We start from the raw sequence: 20,012 nt of genomic DNA, 5'->3' as shown, positions 1-20,012 counted from the left end.
TCTAACGTGTAGACCTCATGGACGTGCCATGAGGGGCAGAGAGGGAGAGGAGAGAGAGAGAGGGAGGGAGAGAGACAGAGGAGAGAGAGAGGGAGAGAGACAGGGGGGGAGGGGAGAGGAGAGAGAGGGAGGGAGAGAGGGAGGGAGGGAGGGAGAGGAGAGGAGAGGAGAGAGAGAGAGAGAGAGAGAGAGAGAGAGGAGAGAGAGAGGGAGAGAGAGGAGGAGAGAGAGGGAGGAGAGAAGAGAGGGAGGAGAGAGAGAGGGAGAGGAGAGAGAGAGAGAGGGAGGGAGAGGAGAGAGAGAGAGGGAGGGAGAGGAGACAGAGGAGAGAGAGAGGGAGAGAGAGAGGGAGAGGAGAGAGAGGGGGAGGAGAGAGAGAGGTGAGGAGAGGAGAGGGAGAGAGAGAGGGAGAGGGAGGGAGAGAGAGGAGACAGAGGAGAGAGAGAGGGAGGGAGAGAGAGAGGAGAGAGGGAGATAGGGAGGGAGGGACAGAGGAAGAGAGAGAGAGAGGGAGAGAGAGAGAGAGAGCGAGAGAGGGAGAGGAGACAGAGGAGAGAGGGAGGGAGGGAGGGAGAGGAGAGAGAGAGAGGGAGGGAGAGGAGACAGAGGAGAGAGAGAGGGAGAGAGAGAGGGAGAGGAGAGAGAGGGGGAGGGAGAGAGAGAGAGGTGAGAGAGAGAGAGAGAGGGAGGGAGAGAGAGAGGAGAGAGGGAGAGAGAGAGGAGAGAGGGAGAGAGAGAGAGAGAGGAGAGAGAGAGGGAGGGAGGGAGGGAGGGAGGGAGAGAGAGAGAGGGAGAGAGAGAGGGAGAGAGAGGAGACAGAGGAGGGAGAGAGGGAGGGAGAGGAGAGAGGAAGAGAGAGGCAAGGCAAGGCAAGCTTTATTTATATAGCACCATTCATACACAAGGCAATTCAGAGTGCTTTACATAAGATGAAATCACAGAATAAAACATATTTAAACATTAAATTAAGAAATTAAAATAATAAAAAAAATAAAATCATAAAATCATAAAAACATCAAATAAAATCAGGATGATTAAATGAGAAGAGTGCAGTCAAGAAATTAGGAGAACGCTGCAGTAAACAAATGAGTTTTCAGGCCTGACTTAAATGAAGTGACTGTCTGAGCAGACCTCAGGTGTTCAGGAAGGCTGTTCCACAGTGAGGGGCAGAGTAACTGAATCCTGCTTCACTCTGTCTGGTTCTGACCCTGGGTCCACACAGTAGGCCTGTCCCTGATGATCTCAAGAGTCTGGATGGTTCATAGGGAACCAATAAGTCCAGGATGTATTTTGGTCCAAGACCATTCAGTGCTTTGTGGACCAGGAGTAAAGTTTTGAAATGGATCCTTTGACTCACAGGAAGCCAGTGCAGTGATTTGAGGACCGGTGTGATGTGGTCCATTTTCCTGGTGTTACTCAGAACTCTGGCAGCAGCATTTTGGACCAGCTGCAGCTGCCTGACGGATTTTTTGCTAAGACCTGTGAGGACGCCGTTACAATAATCTAGCCTACTGAAAATAAATGCATGAATAAGTTTTTCTGTGTCTTGTTTGGACAGATCTTGATCCTAGCAATGTTTTTCAGGTGGTAATAGGCAGACTTAGTAATGGCTTTTACATGGGTGTTAAAGTTCAGGTCTGAGTCGAGTATTACACCGAGATTTCTGGCTTGGTTTGTGACCTTCAGTGACATGGAGTCAAGGTGAGCACTGATCTTAGCTCTTTCATTTTTGTCAGCATTGAGCTGGAGAAAGTTCTGGCTCATCCACTCATTGATTTGTTGAGTACACTTACTTAGTGAGTGTAAGGGACTGTAGTCATGTGATGAATGCAGCACTAAGGTCCAGCAGCACTAAGACAGAGACTTTGGATGCATCATTATTCTGATGTATGTCATTTAAGACCTTAATAAGTGCAGTCTCAGTGCTGTGGTGCGCTCGAAATCCAGACTGAAATTCATTAAAAAGATTGTTTTGCACCAAAAATGCATGAATTTGTTGAAAAACAGCCTTTTCAATGACCTTTCCCAGAAAAGGAAGGTTAGATATTGGCCTGTAGTTATTTATTGCTGAAGCATCCAGGTTTGATTTTTTGAGCAGAGGTTTGATTACTGCAGTTTTCAGGGTCTGGGGAAACTGCCCTGACTGAAGAGAGCTGTTAACTATCTGCAACACATCTGACGATATGCAGTTAAAAACGTTTTTAAGAAAATGTGTAGGCAGATTGTCAAGTGAGCATGTTGTGGGTTTTAACTGTTTAACAGTTTCTGTCAGTGCTGTATTATCTAGAAGGTTCAAATGTGCCAGCTTAACTGGTGGATGAGAAGCACAAGTGACATATTTTGCCAGAGCTAGAGCTACAGACTGTTTGTCTGTAAAACTTTATCTGTGAAAAAAGATGCAAAGTCATTGCATGACTTTTTAGACAGCAGTTCAGGTGGGACTGATACTCCTGGGTTTGTCAGTCTGTCTATAACAGAGAACAATGTGCGAGCATTGTTGCTGTTCCTGTCGATGATCTCTGAAAAATAGGATCGTCTTGCATTTTTCAGTTCCTGGTTGTAGTTCTGTAGGCTCTCTTTGTAAATGTTATAAAGAACCTGGAGTTTAGTTTTTCTCCATCTGCGTTCTGCCTGTCTGCAGACTCTTTTTTGAGCTTTAACCAGTGTGGCATTTCTCCAAGGTGACTTTTTCCTTCCTGACAGAACTTTGGTTCTGATTGGGGCAATTGAATCAATAACAGTCATAACTTTGGAACTGAAACTGTTTACAACCACTGAGAGAGGGAGAGAGAGGGGGGGGGGGGTGTGAGGACAGGATGTTAGACCTGACAAACAGCACTGATTCTTCAGACCCAGAAAAGTGAAGCATGCGGTTAGTTCACTTGTGTCATTCTTCAGACTGGTTTTCAAACAGGTTTTCTGTCCCACATTCCAGTTAAGACGTGTTCTCTGCATGACTCTAACTGCTCTGAAACACTCCTCCTTCATGCCTCTTAACTTCTGTGTGATGTCTGGTTTGAAGTTTGAGTTTCTTGAAGCTCTTGGGTTCAGTTTGTAAACCTGCCAGGATCCACTTCATGTAAATAAACCAAACTCCAGAGATAGAAAGAGGGGGTTAGGATAACCAGGACAGAGAGGACAGAGGACAGACAGAGAGGACAGAGAGAGAGGACAGAGGATAGACAGAGAGGACAGAGGATAGACAGAGAGGACAGAGGACAGACAGAGAGGACAGAGAGAGAGGACAGAGGATAGACAGAGAGGACAGAGAGAGAGGATAGAGGATAGACAGAGAGGACAGAGGACAGACAGAGAGGACAGAGAGAGAGGACAGAGGACAGACACAGAGGACAGAGAGAGAGGACAGAGGACAGACAGAGAGGACAGAGGACAGACACAGAGGACAGACAAATGGACAGACAGAGAGGACAGAGGATAGACAGAGAGGACAGAGGACAGACACAGAGGACAGACAGAGAGGACACAGGACAGACAGAGAGGACAGACAGATGGACACAGAAGAAGAGGAAGAGGAGGAACAATGGACTAAAGGAAAATAAACAGCTGGACGTCATGATGAGGTCATCAGGAAGTCGGACAGGTGTGAGTTTATCACAGGCCGCTCTGTGTAGCTGTGTCTCATTTCAGGGTCTGCATCCTTCGGAGTGCGCATTTTAAGGCCGCTTACGTCACAAAGCTGCGCGAAGGCTGTCCCAATTCGCCAAAAGTCGAAGGGTCCTCCAAATGCGTCCTCCTTTTGCCTGAATTTGGAGGACGCATCGCTACCATCCTTCGTGGCCTTAAATATCCCACAATGCTTTGCGGGCCTACTTTTTGTCCAATAGTACAATGACGGGCCAAGCGAGCGGCAGCGGCAGGAGTGCCGAATTCACATTTAAATGTAAGTAAAGAGCAGTAGTTGGAGAGTTTTAAAATGCTAGTAGTGACAGCGGCATTAAAAAAATGAGTTTTATATTTACAAACATGACGTCCTGTTGATACGAGGCGCTGTAAACTAAACGCTTTGATTGGATGTTGTTTCTGGACAGTTAAAGTATAGTTCACGTGAGGAGCAATATTGTCGTTATTATATCAAACGGTCATTCTGCCTGTTGTCGTTTTGTTGTAGGAGGAGCAGAGAGAAACAGAAGAAACCTGACAATTGATAACGGAGGAGATGAGGCTGGAGAGGGAGGGAGAGAGAGAGAGGGAGAGAGGAGAGAGGAGAGAGAGAGGGAGAGAGAGGGAGAGAGAGGGAGAGAGAGAGAGAGATGGAGAGAGAGAGAGAGAGAGAGAGAGAGAGGGAGAGAGAGAGGGGGATGGAGAGAGAGAGAGAGAGAGGGAGAGAGGAGAGAGAGAGAGAGAGAGGGAGAGAGAGAGAGAGAGGGGGAGAGAGGGAGGGAGAGCAGAGAAAGAACGGACAGACCTCAGCTCATTGAGAGGATGTTGGACAGCAGTGATTTTATGTTCTGTGTTATTTAAATGTTACTTATTAAATTGTGTATTAAATTGTTCTTGTCTCTGTGTTAAACTCTTCTAACCTTGTTACATTATGTGTTTTCACCTATTTATAATTGAAGTAAACTTTTGAACAACTTCTCAGTGACCACAGTAAATCATTTATTGTTCTGTTATGTACAATATTTACAAAGACACAGTTTGAACATTTCTAACTATTTACCAGTGGGCATTATGAAAATGTACAGTTTATTATTTATAAAGATCAGCAGAAAATACTATTCACAAAGAACATATATATAAATGTTTGGCTGAGCAGGAGTCCTTGGTGGTTTCAGGGTTATTTGCAGGGTTCTTACACATTTAGCTATTTAATTTAAAGTATTCAAATTACAAACAGACCCTGTATCAAGTCTTACAATTGAATCAAATATAAATTACATTTAATCATATTTGTCTATCTACTGGTTATATATCTAGCGTTTGCTCAGTAACCGGTATATTAATTATGATCAATAATATGGTTAAACAGCAGCTTAACGTCACCTCCCCGCCTGAAGAAAATGAGCCGTCACCGGTTTTGCTGCCGCTGGAGCCGCCTCTCCTCTTCCTCCAACAACAAATAAATATATTAAAATATTCCAAATTTCTAAATCCACACTGTTGTCCTGCTTGTTGTGTGTCCGTGTCGTGTCGCTGTCGCTGCTTTTGTTTTTCCCGGGGCAAAATTTATGACGTCGCGCCACAATCAGGAAGTGCTTTGAAGGCCAGACCGTCCCATTTACCAACGGTTGAGGATCCTCCGGAGGATCCTCCGGAGGACACGGCCTCCTGAGACCACGTAGGCTGCGTCCTCCGAAGGATGCAGACCCTGAATTGGGACACAGCTATGGTGTCATTAATCAGCTCCTACAGAGCTCCAGATAAGATATAGATCACACACACTTTTATCAAAAACTTTTATCTCTCAAAAACTCATCAAACGTTACACAAGCACATTGTGTCAGGATGAGTATAATGCTGCAATATATCAGTGTAATGCTAATAACTGTTTCTTTCACATATGTATTGTAGAAGCATGAAACCAGTGAAACCTGTAGTCGAACGAGACGTGCATGGGCAGTCAAATCCCAAAGAATCCATCAACCAACAACACAGCGCAATGCACTTCATTCTCCACTAGATGTCCTACTCGAGCACTGTGTCACTGAAGCCTGGAGTAATGAACCATTTCTTGAATCAGGTGTGGAGGCTTCAACAAAGCCTCGATCACCCATCACTAAACAGATTGTCCCTCTTTGTTGTGGTCATGATGGTGTAACCCAGGTCCCACGTAGTTAAAAAACTGAAGTGGTTAATACTATGGGACAGGGCCTGGGCTCGGTTTCTAATCAACTTGAATAATGACCACAACTGTTTATTAAAATGCTAAAGAATCCCTTTACAGGTGTTTATTCAGAAAATTACATAAAATGTTTTATATGAAAAAATAACAATAAAATCAGGAAGTATGCTTTATGCAAATAAGGATTTTCAAAATAAAATTCACAAGTCAACCTAAACCTGGTTAGGTAATTAAACTACAACTACAACTTTTACTTGTATCCTAAAACTCAGATGAAAAAACTCTCTTTGTATATTTCACAGTAAATAAAATCGGATAGCTTCCAGAATTTTTATTAACTAACATAAATCCTGTACAAAGACCAAAGTACAAATATAATCTTTGTATCGTGTTAAATTATGCCCTGATGCCACTTTTGTGTGTGTCTTGTGTGTTTACCTTTTGTCATGCTTCTCTCTTGTTTAGAACAATCCTGCAAAGAATGGGCCTGGAGGGTGGAGCCATGTTACTAAAATGTTTAAAAAGAGGCAAATAATAATTAGTTCAACAGAGCTGTTTCCAAAGCAGCTTGAAATAGAAATAGCTATAAAATCTAAAGGTCATCATGGTCAACCCTGCTCCAGGGCAGACACCTCAGCAGACAGCTGATCCCCTCAGGGAGCCCCACTGGCTGCCTCCAGCCCGGTCTCCCCCTCATCCTCCAGCATGTCCTCCTGCACTCCATCCTCTGAGGCCATGATGTCACCGGCACCCAGGCAGATGTTGTGCAGGCGGGCACATGCTGTGATGACCTGTGGAAAAGAAGAAGAAAAAGAGTTCTTAATTGTGATTCAATTTTATATAATTACTTAAAAGGTATTCACCATTTACAACAAGTGGTAGTGACATACTGTAGATGATGATATTCAGTGGGTACAGTGTCTAGATTGAGTGGTTCTGGAGTAGTTACCGCTTTAGTTGGTGCCAGAGAGTTAGCAGAGTGAAGACAAAGCATGCTTGTTATCCCCACAATATAAACACCTTCCCTCTCTAAGTCTACAATCTTTCTCCTCAGGTGGCATCAAAAGTTCAGGAAGGAGATCTGATTACCACGACATGAACTGAAGAACTGACGAGGAAGGCAGGTAAGTGAGGTCCTTAAATAGGCTGGGAACTTCATGCAGATGAGGAACAGGTGAGACCAATCAGCCCAGTACTCCGCCCAAAGGAAGCTGCAGCCAGAACAGAGCGCCTGAAAGAAAAGCAAAGGGAAAAACAAAAAGCACAACAACCAGGAGGCCAAAAGATGGTGCTGATGCGTCTCATCACAACTGAGGTTCTTCTCAAGGAGGAGTAGGAATAAAAAAAAAATCAAATAGGTCAGCACAGGGCTAATTTAACAATGACCAACAGCCTATAGCTGTAAAAACAATCCTACAAATAAGTACGTTTGGTTCACCGATTCCCTTTAAATCAAGTGTCTCGCATTCAAAACTATGCATCAGTCCAACCACTATACAACTAGTTTGTTCAGTTCAGTCTTTTACTTCACAAGACAAGACTCAAGCTGAGATGAATTTAAAAGAAACAGGATTTTTTTAAAATTCAGACCTTTGAGATAAAGATAAAAGAAATCATCCATCTACCCAGGCAGTGTGTTTTTGTTTTTGCTGTGCTTATCTGAGTGATAGGTTGTGAGGGAGTCTTCAGCATCCTTGACTGGACAATGGCCTCTAGGTCAGAAAAGAACCCAACCTACATAAGCAGGATATTAGTCTTCATTAATCTCTCTTCCCAAACACAACGTTACCAGATGTGGAACATCATAAATTCTTTCAACTGAATTTACTGCTGGATATATGCTTTCAACAGAAACAGGAATATTGTGCCACTAGCATGGTAACAAACACTCACACACACAGTCCAACACACTCTCATACTCACACTCCCATTGTTTTTTTATTTATTTTTAACATCTTATCGTAACACACAAAAAAATTAACTGCAAATATATTCTAGAGAATTAAAAGCTTTAACACAGTCTGTAACATCCTTTGTGACCCTGCACGCCAACGTTTACAGGACATGTGATCAAACGCATCAAGTGTTGCACTGACAGTGAGATGGAGGTTTTTAGTCAGTGACAGCAGCTCAACACATGGAGCACAAACATCAGAGCTCGGACAGAAAGTACACAACATACATACATGTTTAAAAATAACAGTGATAATACAGCACCATGAGCCGAACAAAATCATATGATAATTTGATGAATACAAAAAAGGACAGTAATACTTTAGATGGATGAATATAGGGCTGCCGCGAATATTCGACGTAATCGATGACGCTAAAAATTCGACATTCATTTTTTAAATTGACGCGTCATTTTATTTTATATTACTTTATCGACTTAATAACACTTTGACTAAGGGAACAGAACCACTAGTGTGCGCTACTGTCTTGACGTCAGCCACATTTGGCTCCAGTCGGCCCTGTCTAATCTTTTTAATAACTAATGGTGGCTTGAGGAGATAAGTTGTGCTCGCCGTCTGACGAGTGTCCTAATAAACGTTTCCAAAGACTGAAGGGATCAGTGGCAGTATTTCAGGTTAGCCGACAATAACAAAGTGGTTTGCGCTCTTTGTAAGGTGTCGCTAGCACACCACAGCAGTACAACCACAATGCATGAGCACCTGAAGAGGAAACACAGGGGAGCAATTCAGGATGAGGAGCCGCCTGGAAAGGCACCGTAAGTAAGTGACTCACCTTTCGTAGGCAAACCGCTATTTTTAAGCTGCTAAATACACTTCGAAGTTGGGAATGTTCTGTCAGTGAATACATGTAGGAAACATTTAGGCTAGAACCATCTTCAAGTTAGACGGACGTTGTTGCTGAATGTTACTGCGCAGGATTGATGTAGTCTAGCGTCTTTATTTTACTTCTGTTTGTTTTAAGGACATTTCATTGTGTAAATAACGGCTGATATTGCATCATACATTTAAATAAGACAGTGGCACAGTGGTATAGCAGGGTTGTTCAATAACCAGAAGGTTGGTGGTTCGATCCCAACTCCTCCCTAGTCACTGTTGTGTGTTCTTGGGCAAAGACACTTTACCCTAGCCTGTGGCGCGCCTTGCTAGTCATTGTATGACACAGCCGTAAAAAAAAAAAAAAAGAATTTCCCTCTGGGATTACTAAAGTATCAAAAAATAGAAAAACTAGTAGGCTTAAAAGAATGTTTGATCATTTTTTTCTCCACTTATTACATGTTATTACATGTTAGTTTTCTTCTGTTTCTCTCAGTTTCAGACAAAGCCATGTAACAGACTTCCTCCAAAAGAAGGACTGCTCACCACAGTTTGCTACAGCGCTGACTGATAGTGTCCTGAAGATGATCATAAAAGACACAAGACCCCTTTCAGTAGTAGAAGATGAGAATGATGTGATTAACCGAACACTAGAATCCAACTGACTGTAAATTAATGCAGGCAGGCTCTCAATGACTACAACTCTGCTCTCACCTATAGGTGCGCATTGTACACAGACACACACACACACAGGGAGATGAGTGTAGGTCTATCAAACATTTCTCTTTGACATGAAATGTTTTATGTTCATCAGTTGAATGAATCAGTCATTACTTCATCATCCTGCTTTCTTTTCTCCAGAAGACTCAGTTTATCTGTTTATCTTTCAGTTCCATCAATAAGTCCTTTTCTGTGGACACGGAGGCTGATGCTGAGAGCCGTGTCTGCCCGCTCGTGTTCCTGGCATAAGTTTTTTATACGCTTTAATGCAGAGAATGACCGCTGAACAGAAGCAGTGGACACAGGGACAGTCACAGGCAGACAGGGACAATCACACAGGGACAGAGGGACAGTCACACAGGGACAGTCACAGACAGACAGGGACAATCACACAGGGACAGAGGGACAGTCACACAGGGACAGTCACAGACAGACAGGGACAATCACACAGGGACAGAGGGACAGTCACACAGGGACAGTCACAGACAGACAGGGACAATCACACAGGGACAGAGGGACAGTCACACAGGGACAGTCACAGACAGACAGGGACAATCACACAGGGACAGAGGGACAGTCACAGACAGACAGGGACAATCACACAGGGACAGAGGGAAAGTCACAGCCAGGCAGGCCGGTCCTTCCCTCTGCTCGGACAGGCTAGCTAGCTAGCACGGGGGTTAGCCGACCTCTTCTCACAACATCCTGCTTTTCATGAAAGGTCCGTCTTGAAAATGGAGTCGCGAGTATATCTGTAAGCAGCTCTCTCTCTCTCTCTCTCTCTCCTCCATCATGGATAAACACATATCTGTAGCTGTTGGTATCGATCCGGTCTCCGGGTTTAGTTCAGACATTTTGCAAAGTGCCGCCGTTTAGGCTCTGGCGAGTGCTTATCCAATCACAGGGCTCATTCATGTCCAGTTCAGCGTAAGGCCTTCTGATTGGCTATTGACTGTGTCCGTTCACTTACAGTGCACAGGAGGCAGATTTCAAACAACCTGGCAACAGAAGCTAGCTGAGATATGATTGGATAAAAACTCCACCATAACATACAACACAGGAAGCAGCTCAACTGAGTATATGGATATATAATATGACTTATAATACAGGCTCATTTGCCTGTAATATAAGTCATATATATCAGATGTACAGGCCTTCACTCATGCAATGCAGCAGGACTTTGTTTCATCCAGAGGCAGAAGCTTCACTTTCAGCTCTTTCATTTCTTCTTCATGTCTCCTCTGCAGTTCCTCCAGCTCCTCCTCTTCACTGTCTCCTTCTTGGGTCCCAGCTTTCTGTCTCAGCTCATTCATTTCTCGTTCATGTCTCCTCTGCAGTTCATCCACTTGGTTTTTCTCGTTTCTTTTGTTTTCATCCAGAAGTGTTTGTTTGAATTTGTTCAGTTCCTGCTCTTGTTCTTTCTGTAATGTGGACACTTGTTCCTTCTGTTTTTGTTGAAGTTGGGTCAACAGTTGTAGTTTTAACTCATTCATTTCTTGCTCTTGTTTCAGGGACAGCTTCCTCTTTTCTGCTCTTTGGTCGTCTTTGTTTCGTGTCTTTATTTTCCTCAGCAACTCTTCCATTTCTTCTTCTTGTTTCTTCTTTAATGCAGCCATACTTTTTCTCTCTTCTCTATTGTTTTCTGCTAAAATGTCATTTTTAACTCGCTCCACCTGTTTTCTGTGTGATTCCTCCATTTTCTTTATGTTTTTCCTGTTTTCTTTCTTTTGACTCAGCAGTTCTAGAACTAACTCTGACATCTCTGCTTTATGCTGGTCCTGCAGTTCATCCATTTGTTGCTTTAGACTTTTTTCTTTGTGATCCAAGAGGTTTTTTAATCTTTCATTTTCTTCATGCTTCTGCTGCATGTTTTCTTCATGCTGTTGCTGCAGCTCCTTCACTTCCCTCATTTGTTTTTCTATTACAGCTGCAAAGTCTTCCTCCTTTTTTTGCTTAAACTCATTGAACTCTTCAGCTTGTTTTCTGGCCTCCTCTTCATACTTCGTCTGCATATCCTCCATTTGTTTATTAAAGTTATCCTCTAACTCTTTCCGCTCTTTCTCTTCCTGCTTTCTTCTCAGTCGTTCTTCTTCTTTTCTTTCCTGGTCATATTTTTCCTGGAGTTTCCTGAGTTCCTCTTGTTTCTGTTCATCTTTTTGTTTTCGTTTGTCCTCCTGTTCTTCTCTTTCCTTATCCCAGATTTCTTGTTGCTTCCTCATTTCTTCTCTGAATTGTTCCAGTTCTCTGTCGATTGTTTCCTTTGACTTGGACTCTGATTGTAGTTTTTCCTCCAGATCTCTGATTTTTTGTTCTGAAGCTTGTCTTTGAGTTTCTTCCTGTCCTCTCTTCCTCTTGTCGTCTTCTTCTCTCTCCTTCTGTTCTTTGTTGATCTTTTCTTTCATTTCCTCCAGTTGTTTTTCTCTCAGTCTTCTCTCCTTTTCTATGTCTTCTCTTTCTCTTTCCATTCTTCTTTTCATTTCTTTCATTTCCTCCTCATGTTTTCTTTCCAGCTCCTCCCTCTCTCTCTTCATCTCTTCCTCCTTCTCCTTCAGGATTCTCTGCATTTCTTTCTTTATGGCTGCTTCGGCCTCTTGCAGCATCTCATTGGTGAAGCAGCTGCCTCCATTTTCCTTCAGCATGGTGTCGATCTTTGTTATCAGCTCTCTGACCTGTGTCTGGTTGTTTTCATCATAGTTATTGAACACATGGTATCTTCCTCCACAGTCACTGATCAGCTTCTTAAAGGAAGCATCACATTCAGTTTTAATATAATCTTCAATAGTCAACCGATCTTGCTTCAGTGAGTCTCCTCTTGTGAACAGAATGATGGTGAACTTCTCTGAATTCTTTCCAAACACCTCTTTGATGAGTTTTATTGTCTCCTTCTCCTCTGCTGTGAGTCGTCCGATCTGTAACACCAGCAGGAAGACATGTGGTCCTGGAGCCAGCAGACTGATACATTTCACCATCTCCTCATTAACCTCTTCATGGGACAAACTGGTGTCAAACAGACCAGGAGTGTCGACCACAACAACAGGACGACCGTCCACCTCACTCTGTGCTTTCTGACAATATTTAGTGACTGATGTTTGACGGGATTTGGCTTCAAACTCTCTCCTTCCCAGAATGGTGTTTCCTGAAGAACTCTTTCCGTTGCCAGTCTTCCCGATCAGCACGATCCTGAGACTTTCTGAGCTCTGCTGCTCTGCATCAGCTGTGAAACAGGAACACACAAACTCATCATAAAGGAGACAGAGGACAGCACTCTGAGGACCAATAATAAACCAAAAACAAACGTACCAGTGAGCCCTGCCTTTGTTTTCAGCTGCTGAAGTTCAGCCTGAACTTTACAAGTTTCATCCACTTTGCTAAACAGAAATGTTTTCATTGTGTAGCTGCTGAGTTCGTCTCTGAGTCTCATGCTGTCCACAGTGTCCAACAGCTGTCTGATCTGCTGCTGGTCTTTCAGATTTAAAACAGCAGATCTTCCTCCAAAACTCTGACGTAACCGCTGAACGTCTTCATCTTTTTCTACAAAGTTAACCACAGCTGGACGTGAAGGATCTGAGTCCACAGTAAACAGGATGATGGTGAAGTCATTGACTTGAGAGCTGAATGTCTTCTGGATGATCTGTAACTCTGCCTTGTCTTCATCAGTGAGGGGAGCCACAGGTAGGACCAGGATGAAGGCATGGACGCCCTCAGGATCACAGAGGGAGACACACCTGAAGGATTCCTCCATCACTGCCTCCTGAGCTTTTCCATGCAAGGCAGGCAGCTGCAGCAGGGACACCCAACGTCCACACACCTCTGCCTGATGTCCAACAGTCTCTGAGGAGCTGGCTGGAGGACCAAACCGTCCTCGTCCCAGAATATTTTTGGCTACTGAGGTCTTCACTGCTGCTTTGCTCCCACACAGAACCAGGTTCAGAGCAGGTTTAGAACTGTTAAAGGGTATTACAACATTGTCCTCTTCAGTTAATGTCAGACTTCCTCCTCTGTTGTCTGTCACTATGTCCTCCATTCTCTGCATTAACTCCTTTTTATCCACATTGATTCTGAGCTGTCTTTGTCTGCAGTCTTGGATGAGTTGTCTCAGAGCCTCATTGTGTCTCTCCTCATGTGTCAGGATGACCATGCAGTGGTTGAAGACATGTGGACCAAACAGACTCAGGATGAACTTCAGGGTTTTTCTGTCCTCTTCACTGAACTCTGAAGGTTTCACTAACAGCAGCAGGACATTTGGACCAGGAGGACAGAGACTCACACAGCTCTTCATCTCCTCTCTCAGTGTTCCCACAGACAGACTGAAGACATCTGGAGTTTTCATCACTGTCACAGGTTTCTGGTTCCACTCTCCACTGGCAGCTACACACTGTTTTTGTGCAAATAATCTTGGGACATAAGACTCAATTTTCCCAGGGACATGAAACTCCTTTTTCCCAGTGATCATGTTTCCTAGTGTTGTTTTTCTGTCATCACGTTTTCCAAACAAGATGATTCTGAATCCATCTGCAACAAACAAACAAAAACATCTGCAGCATCCTGTTCATTAAAATATGAATGTTGATTAAACACATATATTTGACTTTCAGCTGTTTGAAGCTCGACTTCCTGACATGGCTGTCCCTGTAATAAAGACAGTTATGTCAAGAAGGGACAGATGTCAGTATGATTCTGTGACATCACTCTCACATGTCTGTAACAAACATGTTGCATTCATCCCTCAGTACCTCCAACAGGATCCTGGACATCAGTGGCTCCTTGTTTGAAGGTTGGAGGACCACTTGATGGCTCTCCAAAACCATCACAGCTCACATGATCTCCATGGTTCTCCTTCACAATGTCGCCCATCACTCTGAGCAGCTGCTGTTGTTCCAGCTTCTTCTGCCACAGCAGCTTATCTTTACATCTTTGAATCATGTCTCTCAGTGATGGATGGTTCATGTAGTCTTCAATGGAACCTGAGCTCTTTCTGGCCTCTGATATCAGTATCAGAGAGTGATTGAATGATTGATCACTGAATCCTGTCAGCACTCTGCAGAGCCTCTCTTTGTGTCCCTCAGTGAAGTCTTCAGGCTGTAGGACCAGCAGGAATACATGAGGTCCAGGAGCAGAGAGTCTCACACAGTTCTCCATGAACTCTGTCAGTCTGTGTGCAGACAGGTTTGGATGCAGCAGATCTGGAGTGTTGATGAGAACCAAGTCTTTGTCCTTCATCTGTCCTCTGACTCTCACACAGCTGCCTGGCTCCTTGGTGCTGAACACAGGTTCTCCCAGTAAGAAGTTCCCCACTGAGCTCCTCTCAGACCAGCTGCTGCCCAGCAGAACCACCCTCAGCTCAGACACTGTGGAGACAAACACTAACTATATTATGTTAATAGTCCATAGTGGTCTCATTTTTTATAACAGGTGTTTTTGTCAACTGATTCTGCTGCACACATTAAAACATGTCTGTCATAAACTGTTAAGAATTTCTTGCCCATCTGTGGTTTACAAAGGTATTGTACTTTGAACACATGAAACTGAACCTCATAATGTGCAACACTAATTATTGTTCTGTTTGAAGGATCACTCATTAAACACAGTTTAAAGCAACATAATTCTGACAGACTTACTGCTAGGAGGCAGGGAAGTAAGACTGCTGCTGCGCTTCAGTGGTTGATCTGCAGCTATAAAATATAAACAAAATAAAATCAGTTCAAATAAATCCAGTTCTGCTGATGGCCATGAAGATGAAGAGAACAAAGAAGAAGATGCTGAGATGAAGTGAATTATCATTGATGCATGTGATACATGCAGGAAGACAGAGGACATAACCAGAGAGCAGCACTGTAAGAGTGGAGACATTCATGTTTACATCATTCTTTCTGGAATATAGTTTATAGTGTAAGTTCATAATTCACCTGTGTAAGAAAATATTTAGTTCATTGTTGTGCAGTGCACATTTTAACCACTAGGTGGGGCACTCAGCATGAATATGATCCATGTATAGATGCAGTTTAGCAGCAGACGGTCGGTGTGGCTGACCGACCATGACCATGTGACAGCTTCCTATATTTAAATATTTGTATAGATACAAATCAATATTTCTTCAACAGCTTCCTCATCATGTGACCAAGTGACAAACCAATAAGAAGGACATCCTCTCCCACTGACCAGGTATGTTCCCTGTCCCGAGCCAGCGTGAAGACATCTCTCAGCCAGATCAACGCACGCAAAGCTCCTGGTCCTGACAACATACCTGGCCGTGTGCTCAGAGACTGTGCTGAGGAGCTCGCTGAGGTGTTTACAGACATCTTCAACATCTCACTGAGCCAGGCTGTTGTCCCCACCTGCTTCAAAGCCACCACGATCATCCCTGTGCCGAAGAAGTCCACCCCCGCCTGCTTCAATGACTACCGTCCAGTAGCACTCACACCCATCATCATGAAGTGCTTTGAACGGTTAGTCATGAAACACATCCAGACGGCCCTCCCTCCCTCTCTGGACCCCTTCCAGTTTGCATATCGGCCCAACCGGTCAACCAGTGATTCTGTTTCCACACAGCTCTCACCCACCTGGAAAATAAAGACTCATACGTTCGAATGCTGTTCATAGACTTCAGCTCAGCATTCAACACCATCATCCCACAGCAGCTCATCAACAACCTGGACCAGCTGGGGCTGAACTCCTTGCTGTGCAACTGGCTGCTGGACTTCCTCACCGGGAGACCTCAGACAGTGCGGGTCGGCAGAAACACATCCAGCACCATCATAATGAACACCGGGGCTCCCCATGGATGTGTGCTGAGCCCCCTCCTCTTCACTCTGCTGACCCATGACTGCACGCCAACACACAACACCAACATCTTTGTGAAGTTTGCGGACGACACAACTGTGGTGGGTCTCATCTCCGGTGGAGATGAAACAAACTACAGGAATGAGGTGCACCTTCTGGCCGAGTGGTGCAGAGACCACAACCTCTCCCTGAATGTGGAGAAGACAAAGGAGATGGTTGTGGACTACAGGAGAGCACACAGTCAGCACACCCCTCTGACCATCGACGGTGCTGCTGTGGAGCAGGTGAGCAGCACCAAGTTCCTGGGTGTGCACATCACTGAGGACCTCTCCTGGACTAACAACACTGCATCACTGACTAAGAAGGCACAGCAGCGCCTCTACTTCCTCCGCAAGCTCAAAAGAGCCAGAGCCCCTCCCTCCATCCTGTGCACCTTCTACAGAGGGGCTGTTGAGAGCATCCTGTCCAGCTGCATCACTGTGTGGTACGGAGCCTGCACCGCCACCTGCAGGAAGACGCTTCATCGCACAGTGAGAGCAGCTGAGAGGATCACCGGCGTCCCTCTCCCCTCCCTCCAAGACCTCTACGACAGCCGTCTCACCCGAAAGGCCCTCCGCATCACAGGAGACCCCACCCACCCTTCACACCGCTTCTTCAGTCTGCTGCCATCAGGAAAGAGGCTGAAGCCTCCGGGCCAGGACCAGCAGACTGAGGGACAGCTTCATCCACCAGGCTGTCAGGAAGCTGAACTCTCTCCCTGCTGTGCCCCACTTTCTCCCCCTTCCCTGACACCACCCCCCACCCCCTACCACCATCCCCCCAACCCTACCACCACCCCACCACCCAAGATAGGAACTCTGTGCACCAGCCACTTCACCCTGTGCATTCTCTTGCACCTTAGTCATGTCATCCAGTCTCATATAAGCTGCTATAACTCTTCCTGGACTGTTTACATTATGCCAACTGCACTGACTTGCACTATACATCTTTTGCACTCTTACTGCATTGTGCCTTCATTATGTGCCTTGTATTTTGTGTGTGCCTCATTGTAGGTACATTTTTTTACACTTTATATTTATCTTTAGCTTTTAGTTACATGTTATATGTTGCGGAGTGAAGAGTAACGCAATTTCGATTCTCTGTATGTCCAGCACATATAGCAGATTTGACAATAAAGCTGACTTTGACTTTGACTGTGTCTTATCAGGGCTGCCACTGATAGTTTTGATGAGTATACAGACACTGTGACACGCACCAGGGTGAGTTATAACAATGACAAACCCTGGTTCACAGCTAAACTCAGACAGCTGAGGCTAGAGAAGGAGGCTGCTTTCAGAAGTGGGGACAGAGACTGCTACAAACAGGCCAAGTACAGGTTTAGCAAGGAGGTGAGAAGTGCTAAATCTCTCTGCCTCTGTGTGGAAAGGACTGAGGCAGATCACCAACTACAAGCCCAGAGCCCCCCACTCAGCTGACGACCTGCAATTAGCCAACAGTCTGAACGAGTTCTACTGCCGCTTTGATGGACTATCAGCCAGCCCTGACACCTCTCCACACACCTCTCCACACCCCATCAACACGGACATCCACATCAAAGATACCCCATCAGATACTGGTACTGTCCCACCTCAAGACCATCACAGCCCCCCTCCTGGACCCCCTGCAGTTCGCCTACAGAGCTAACAGATCTGTGGACGATGCTGTCAACCTGGCTCTTCACTACATCCTGCAGCATCAACCTATGCTAGGATCCTGTTTGTGGACTTCAGCTCTGCTTTCAACACAATCCACCCAGCTCTCCTCCAAGACAAGCTGTCCCTGCTGCATGTTCCAGACTCCATCTGCCGGTGGATCACTGACCTCCTGACAGACAGGAGACAGCATGTGAGGCTGGGGACGAATGTCTCGGACACAAGGACCATCAGCACCGGTACCCCCCAAGGCTGTGCACTTTCCCCTCTGCTCTTCTCCCTGTACACCAACTGCTGCACCTCCAGCCACCAGTCTGTCAAGCTGATTAAGTTTGCTGACGACACCACCCTCATTGGACTCATCTCAGACAGGGATGAGTCTGCCTACAGGATGGAGGTGGACCGTCTGGTGTCCTGGTGTGCTGACAACAACCTGGAGCTGAATGCCCAGAAGACAGTGGAGATGACAGTAGACTTTCGGAAAGTGCCAGCTCCATCACCCCCCCTCACCCTGACAGACACCCCCATCTCCACAGTGGCCTCTTTCCGCTTCCTGGGTACCACCATCACCCAGGACCTCAAGTGGGAGCTCACCATCAGCTCCCTCATCAAAAAGGCCCAGCAGAGGATGTACTTCCTGCGGCAGCTGAGGAAACTCAAGGTGCCAGCCAGGATGATGGTTCAGTTCTACACGGCCATCATTGAGTCCATCCTCACCTCCTCCATCACAGTGTGGTACGCTGGGGCCACTGCCAGGGACAGGCACAGACTGCAGCGTGTGGTGCGCTCTGCTGAGAAGGTGATCGGCTGCAGCCTGCCATCTATCCAGGACCTGTACGTCTCCAGGACTCTGAGGCGTCACAGCTCGGATCACAGCTGACCCTTCTCACCCTGGACACGGACTCTTTGAGCCACTCCCCTCAGGCAGGAGGTTACGGTCCATTCGGACCAGAACCTCACGCCACAAGAACAGCTTCTTCCCCTCTGCTGTTGGACTGTTAAACTGTAATTAATGCACTGCTCTGCACTGTCTTCAGAAGGTCACTTTAGTATAGTCACTGCACAATGACGACTATTTGCACTGTTTACTCCATCTTGCACTACTTGCACACTAGTACCACCTCACCGACCCATGTGGTACCTGTTACATTATTACATTATTACACTGTTCCATTTGTTCATATAAGGGTCTATGTTTACATTTCATCCGCCATTCATTTTGTGTTCTGTTCATTGTATGTCTGTTATGTCATGTAAATTAAGCCTTACTTTAGTTTATTTACTTAATTTTATCTTAGTTTTATCTTATTTATCTTATTTATCTTATTTTATCTTATTTTACTTATCACTAAGGCAAATAGTACAATTGTTATAAACCGTTTTCATATTGACATGAACATTTACGAACATATGTAGCCTACACACACACAGGTCTATTTAATGTGGCGTCTATGTATATATGTCTATGTACAGCAAAGCTCAGGGCTGAGGAGACTTGGTCACATGACATGGAGACGGCTGAATGACACATCAAAGCAGCTTCACTGCAGTTCATCCTCACTGAGGAGTTCAGACTATGTTTACACTCAGGTTCAATGTGACTTTAATGATGTAACAGGATCAGAGAGCTTCATGTGGACAGAGGGAGGACAATAATAAAGTCTGAGTGGACTCACCTGGTCCTGCAGACGCCATGATGAGCTCTGCTGAGAGGATCACTGAGAATATCAGCTGAGGGCAGAAGTTAGTGAATGTTCTGTTAATGTACTGTTCACACACAGCAATGATTAACCCTCTGAACTCTGAAATGATCTGTAGCTGATCTGATCAGCTGGACCTGTGTAAGTGTTTCTGAAGTTTAACCTGCGTCCTGTCACAGAAATCTAAGATGGCGGCTGAACCGCTGGTATCAATAAAACGAGTGTTGTTGGTGTCGAAGTGAAAACACTTGAGATGTTTCCACATTTAATCTGAATCTGATCCACAGACTTATAAACTTATAAACTCTTCCTATAAACATATAAAATCTTCGTGTGTGACTTGTTTTCCTTCATCTTCCTCCTCAAACTCACCTGATGATGATCAATACTCCGTTCTTCTGTGTCCTCTCGGGTCAATACATCTGATCAGTGTGTTATAGACAGGCTGCTCTGAGTTACTCCTGCATTAAACACTCTTTGTTCCAGCAGCACGATGAAAGTCCTGCTGCTCCGTCAGTGCTGAGAGAAAGTG

The 20,012-nt window shown here is 45.0% G+C and overlaps 1 protein-coding gene across 1 annotated transcript; it reads right to left on the bottom strand.

The window, feature by feature from the left end:
* Positions 1-9,898: 9,898 nt before the first annotated feature.
* On the bottom strand, positions 9,899-19,989 carry LOC114440985 (golgin subfamily A member 4-like). The gene is made up of 6 exons (XM_028413683.1): positions 19,853-19,989; positions 19,457-19,511; positions 14,928-14,981; positions 14,043-14,657; positions 12,610-13,821; positions 9,899-12,523 (listed from the first exon to the last, which is right to left on the bottom strand). Exons 2-6 carry the CDS (start codon positions 19,473-19,475, stop codon positions 10,470-10,472), a joined length of 3,954 nt encoding a protein of 1,317 aa, XP_028269484.1. The 5' UTR covers positions 19,476-19,511; positions 19,853-19,989; the 3' UTR covers positions 9,899-10,469.
* Positions 19,990-20,012: the final 23 nt, after the last annotated feature.

The sequence above is a fragment of the Parambassis ranga genome, chromosome 9, assembly GCF_900634625.1.
Source record: "Parambassis ranga chromosome 9, fParRan2.1, whole genome shotgun sequence".
Classification (NCBI taxonomy): Eukaryota; Metazoa; Chordata; class Actinopteri; family Ambassidae; genus Parambassis; species Parambassis ranga.
This window is presented reverse-complemented; position numbering and strand designations above follow the sequence as displayed.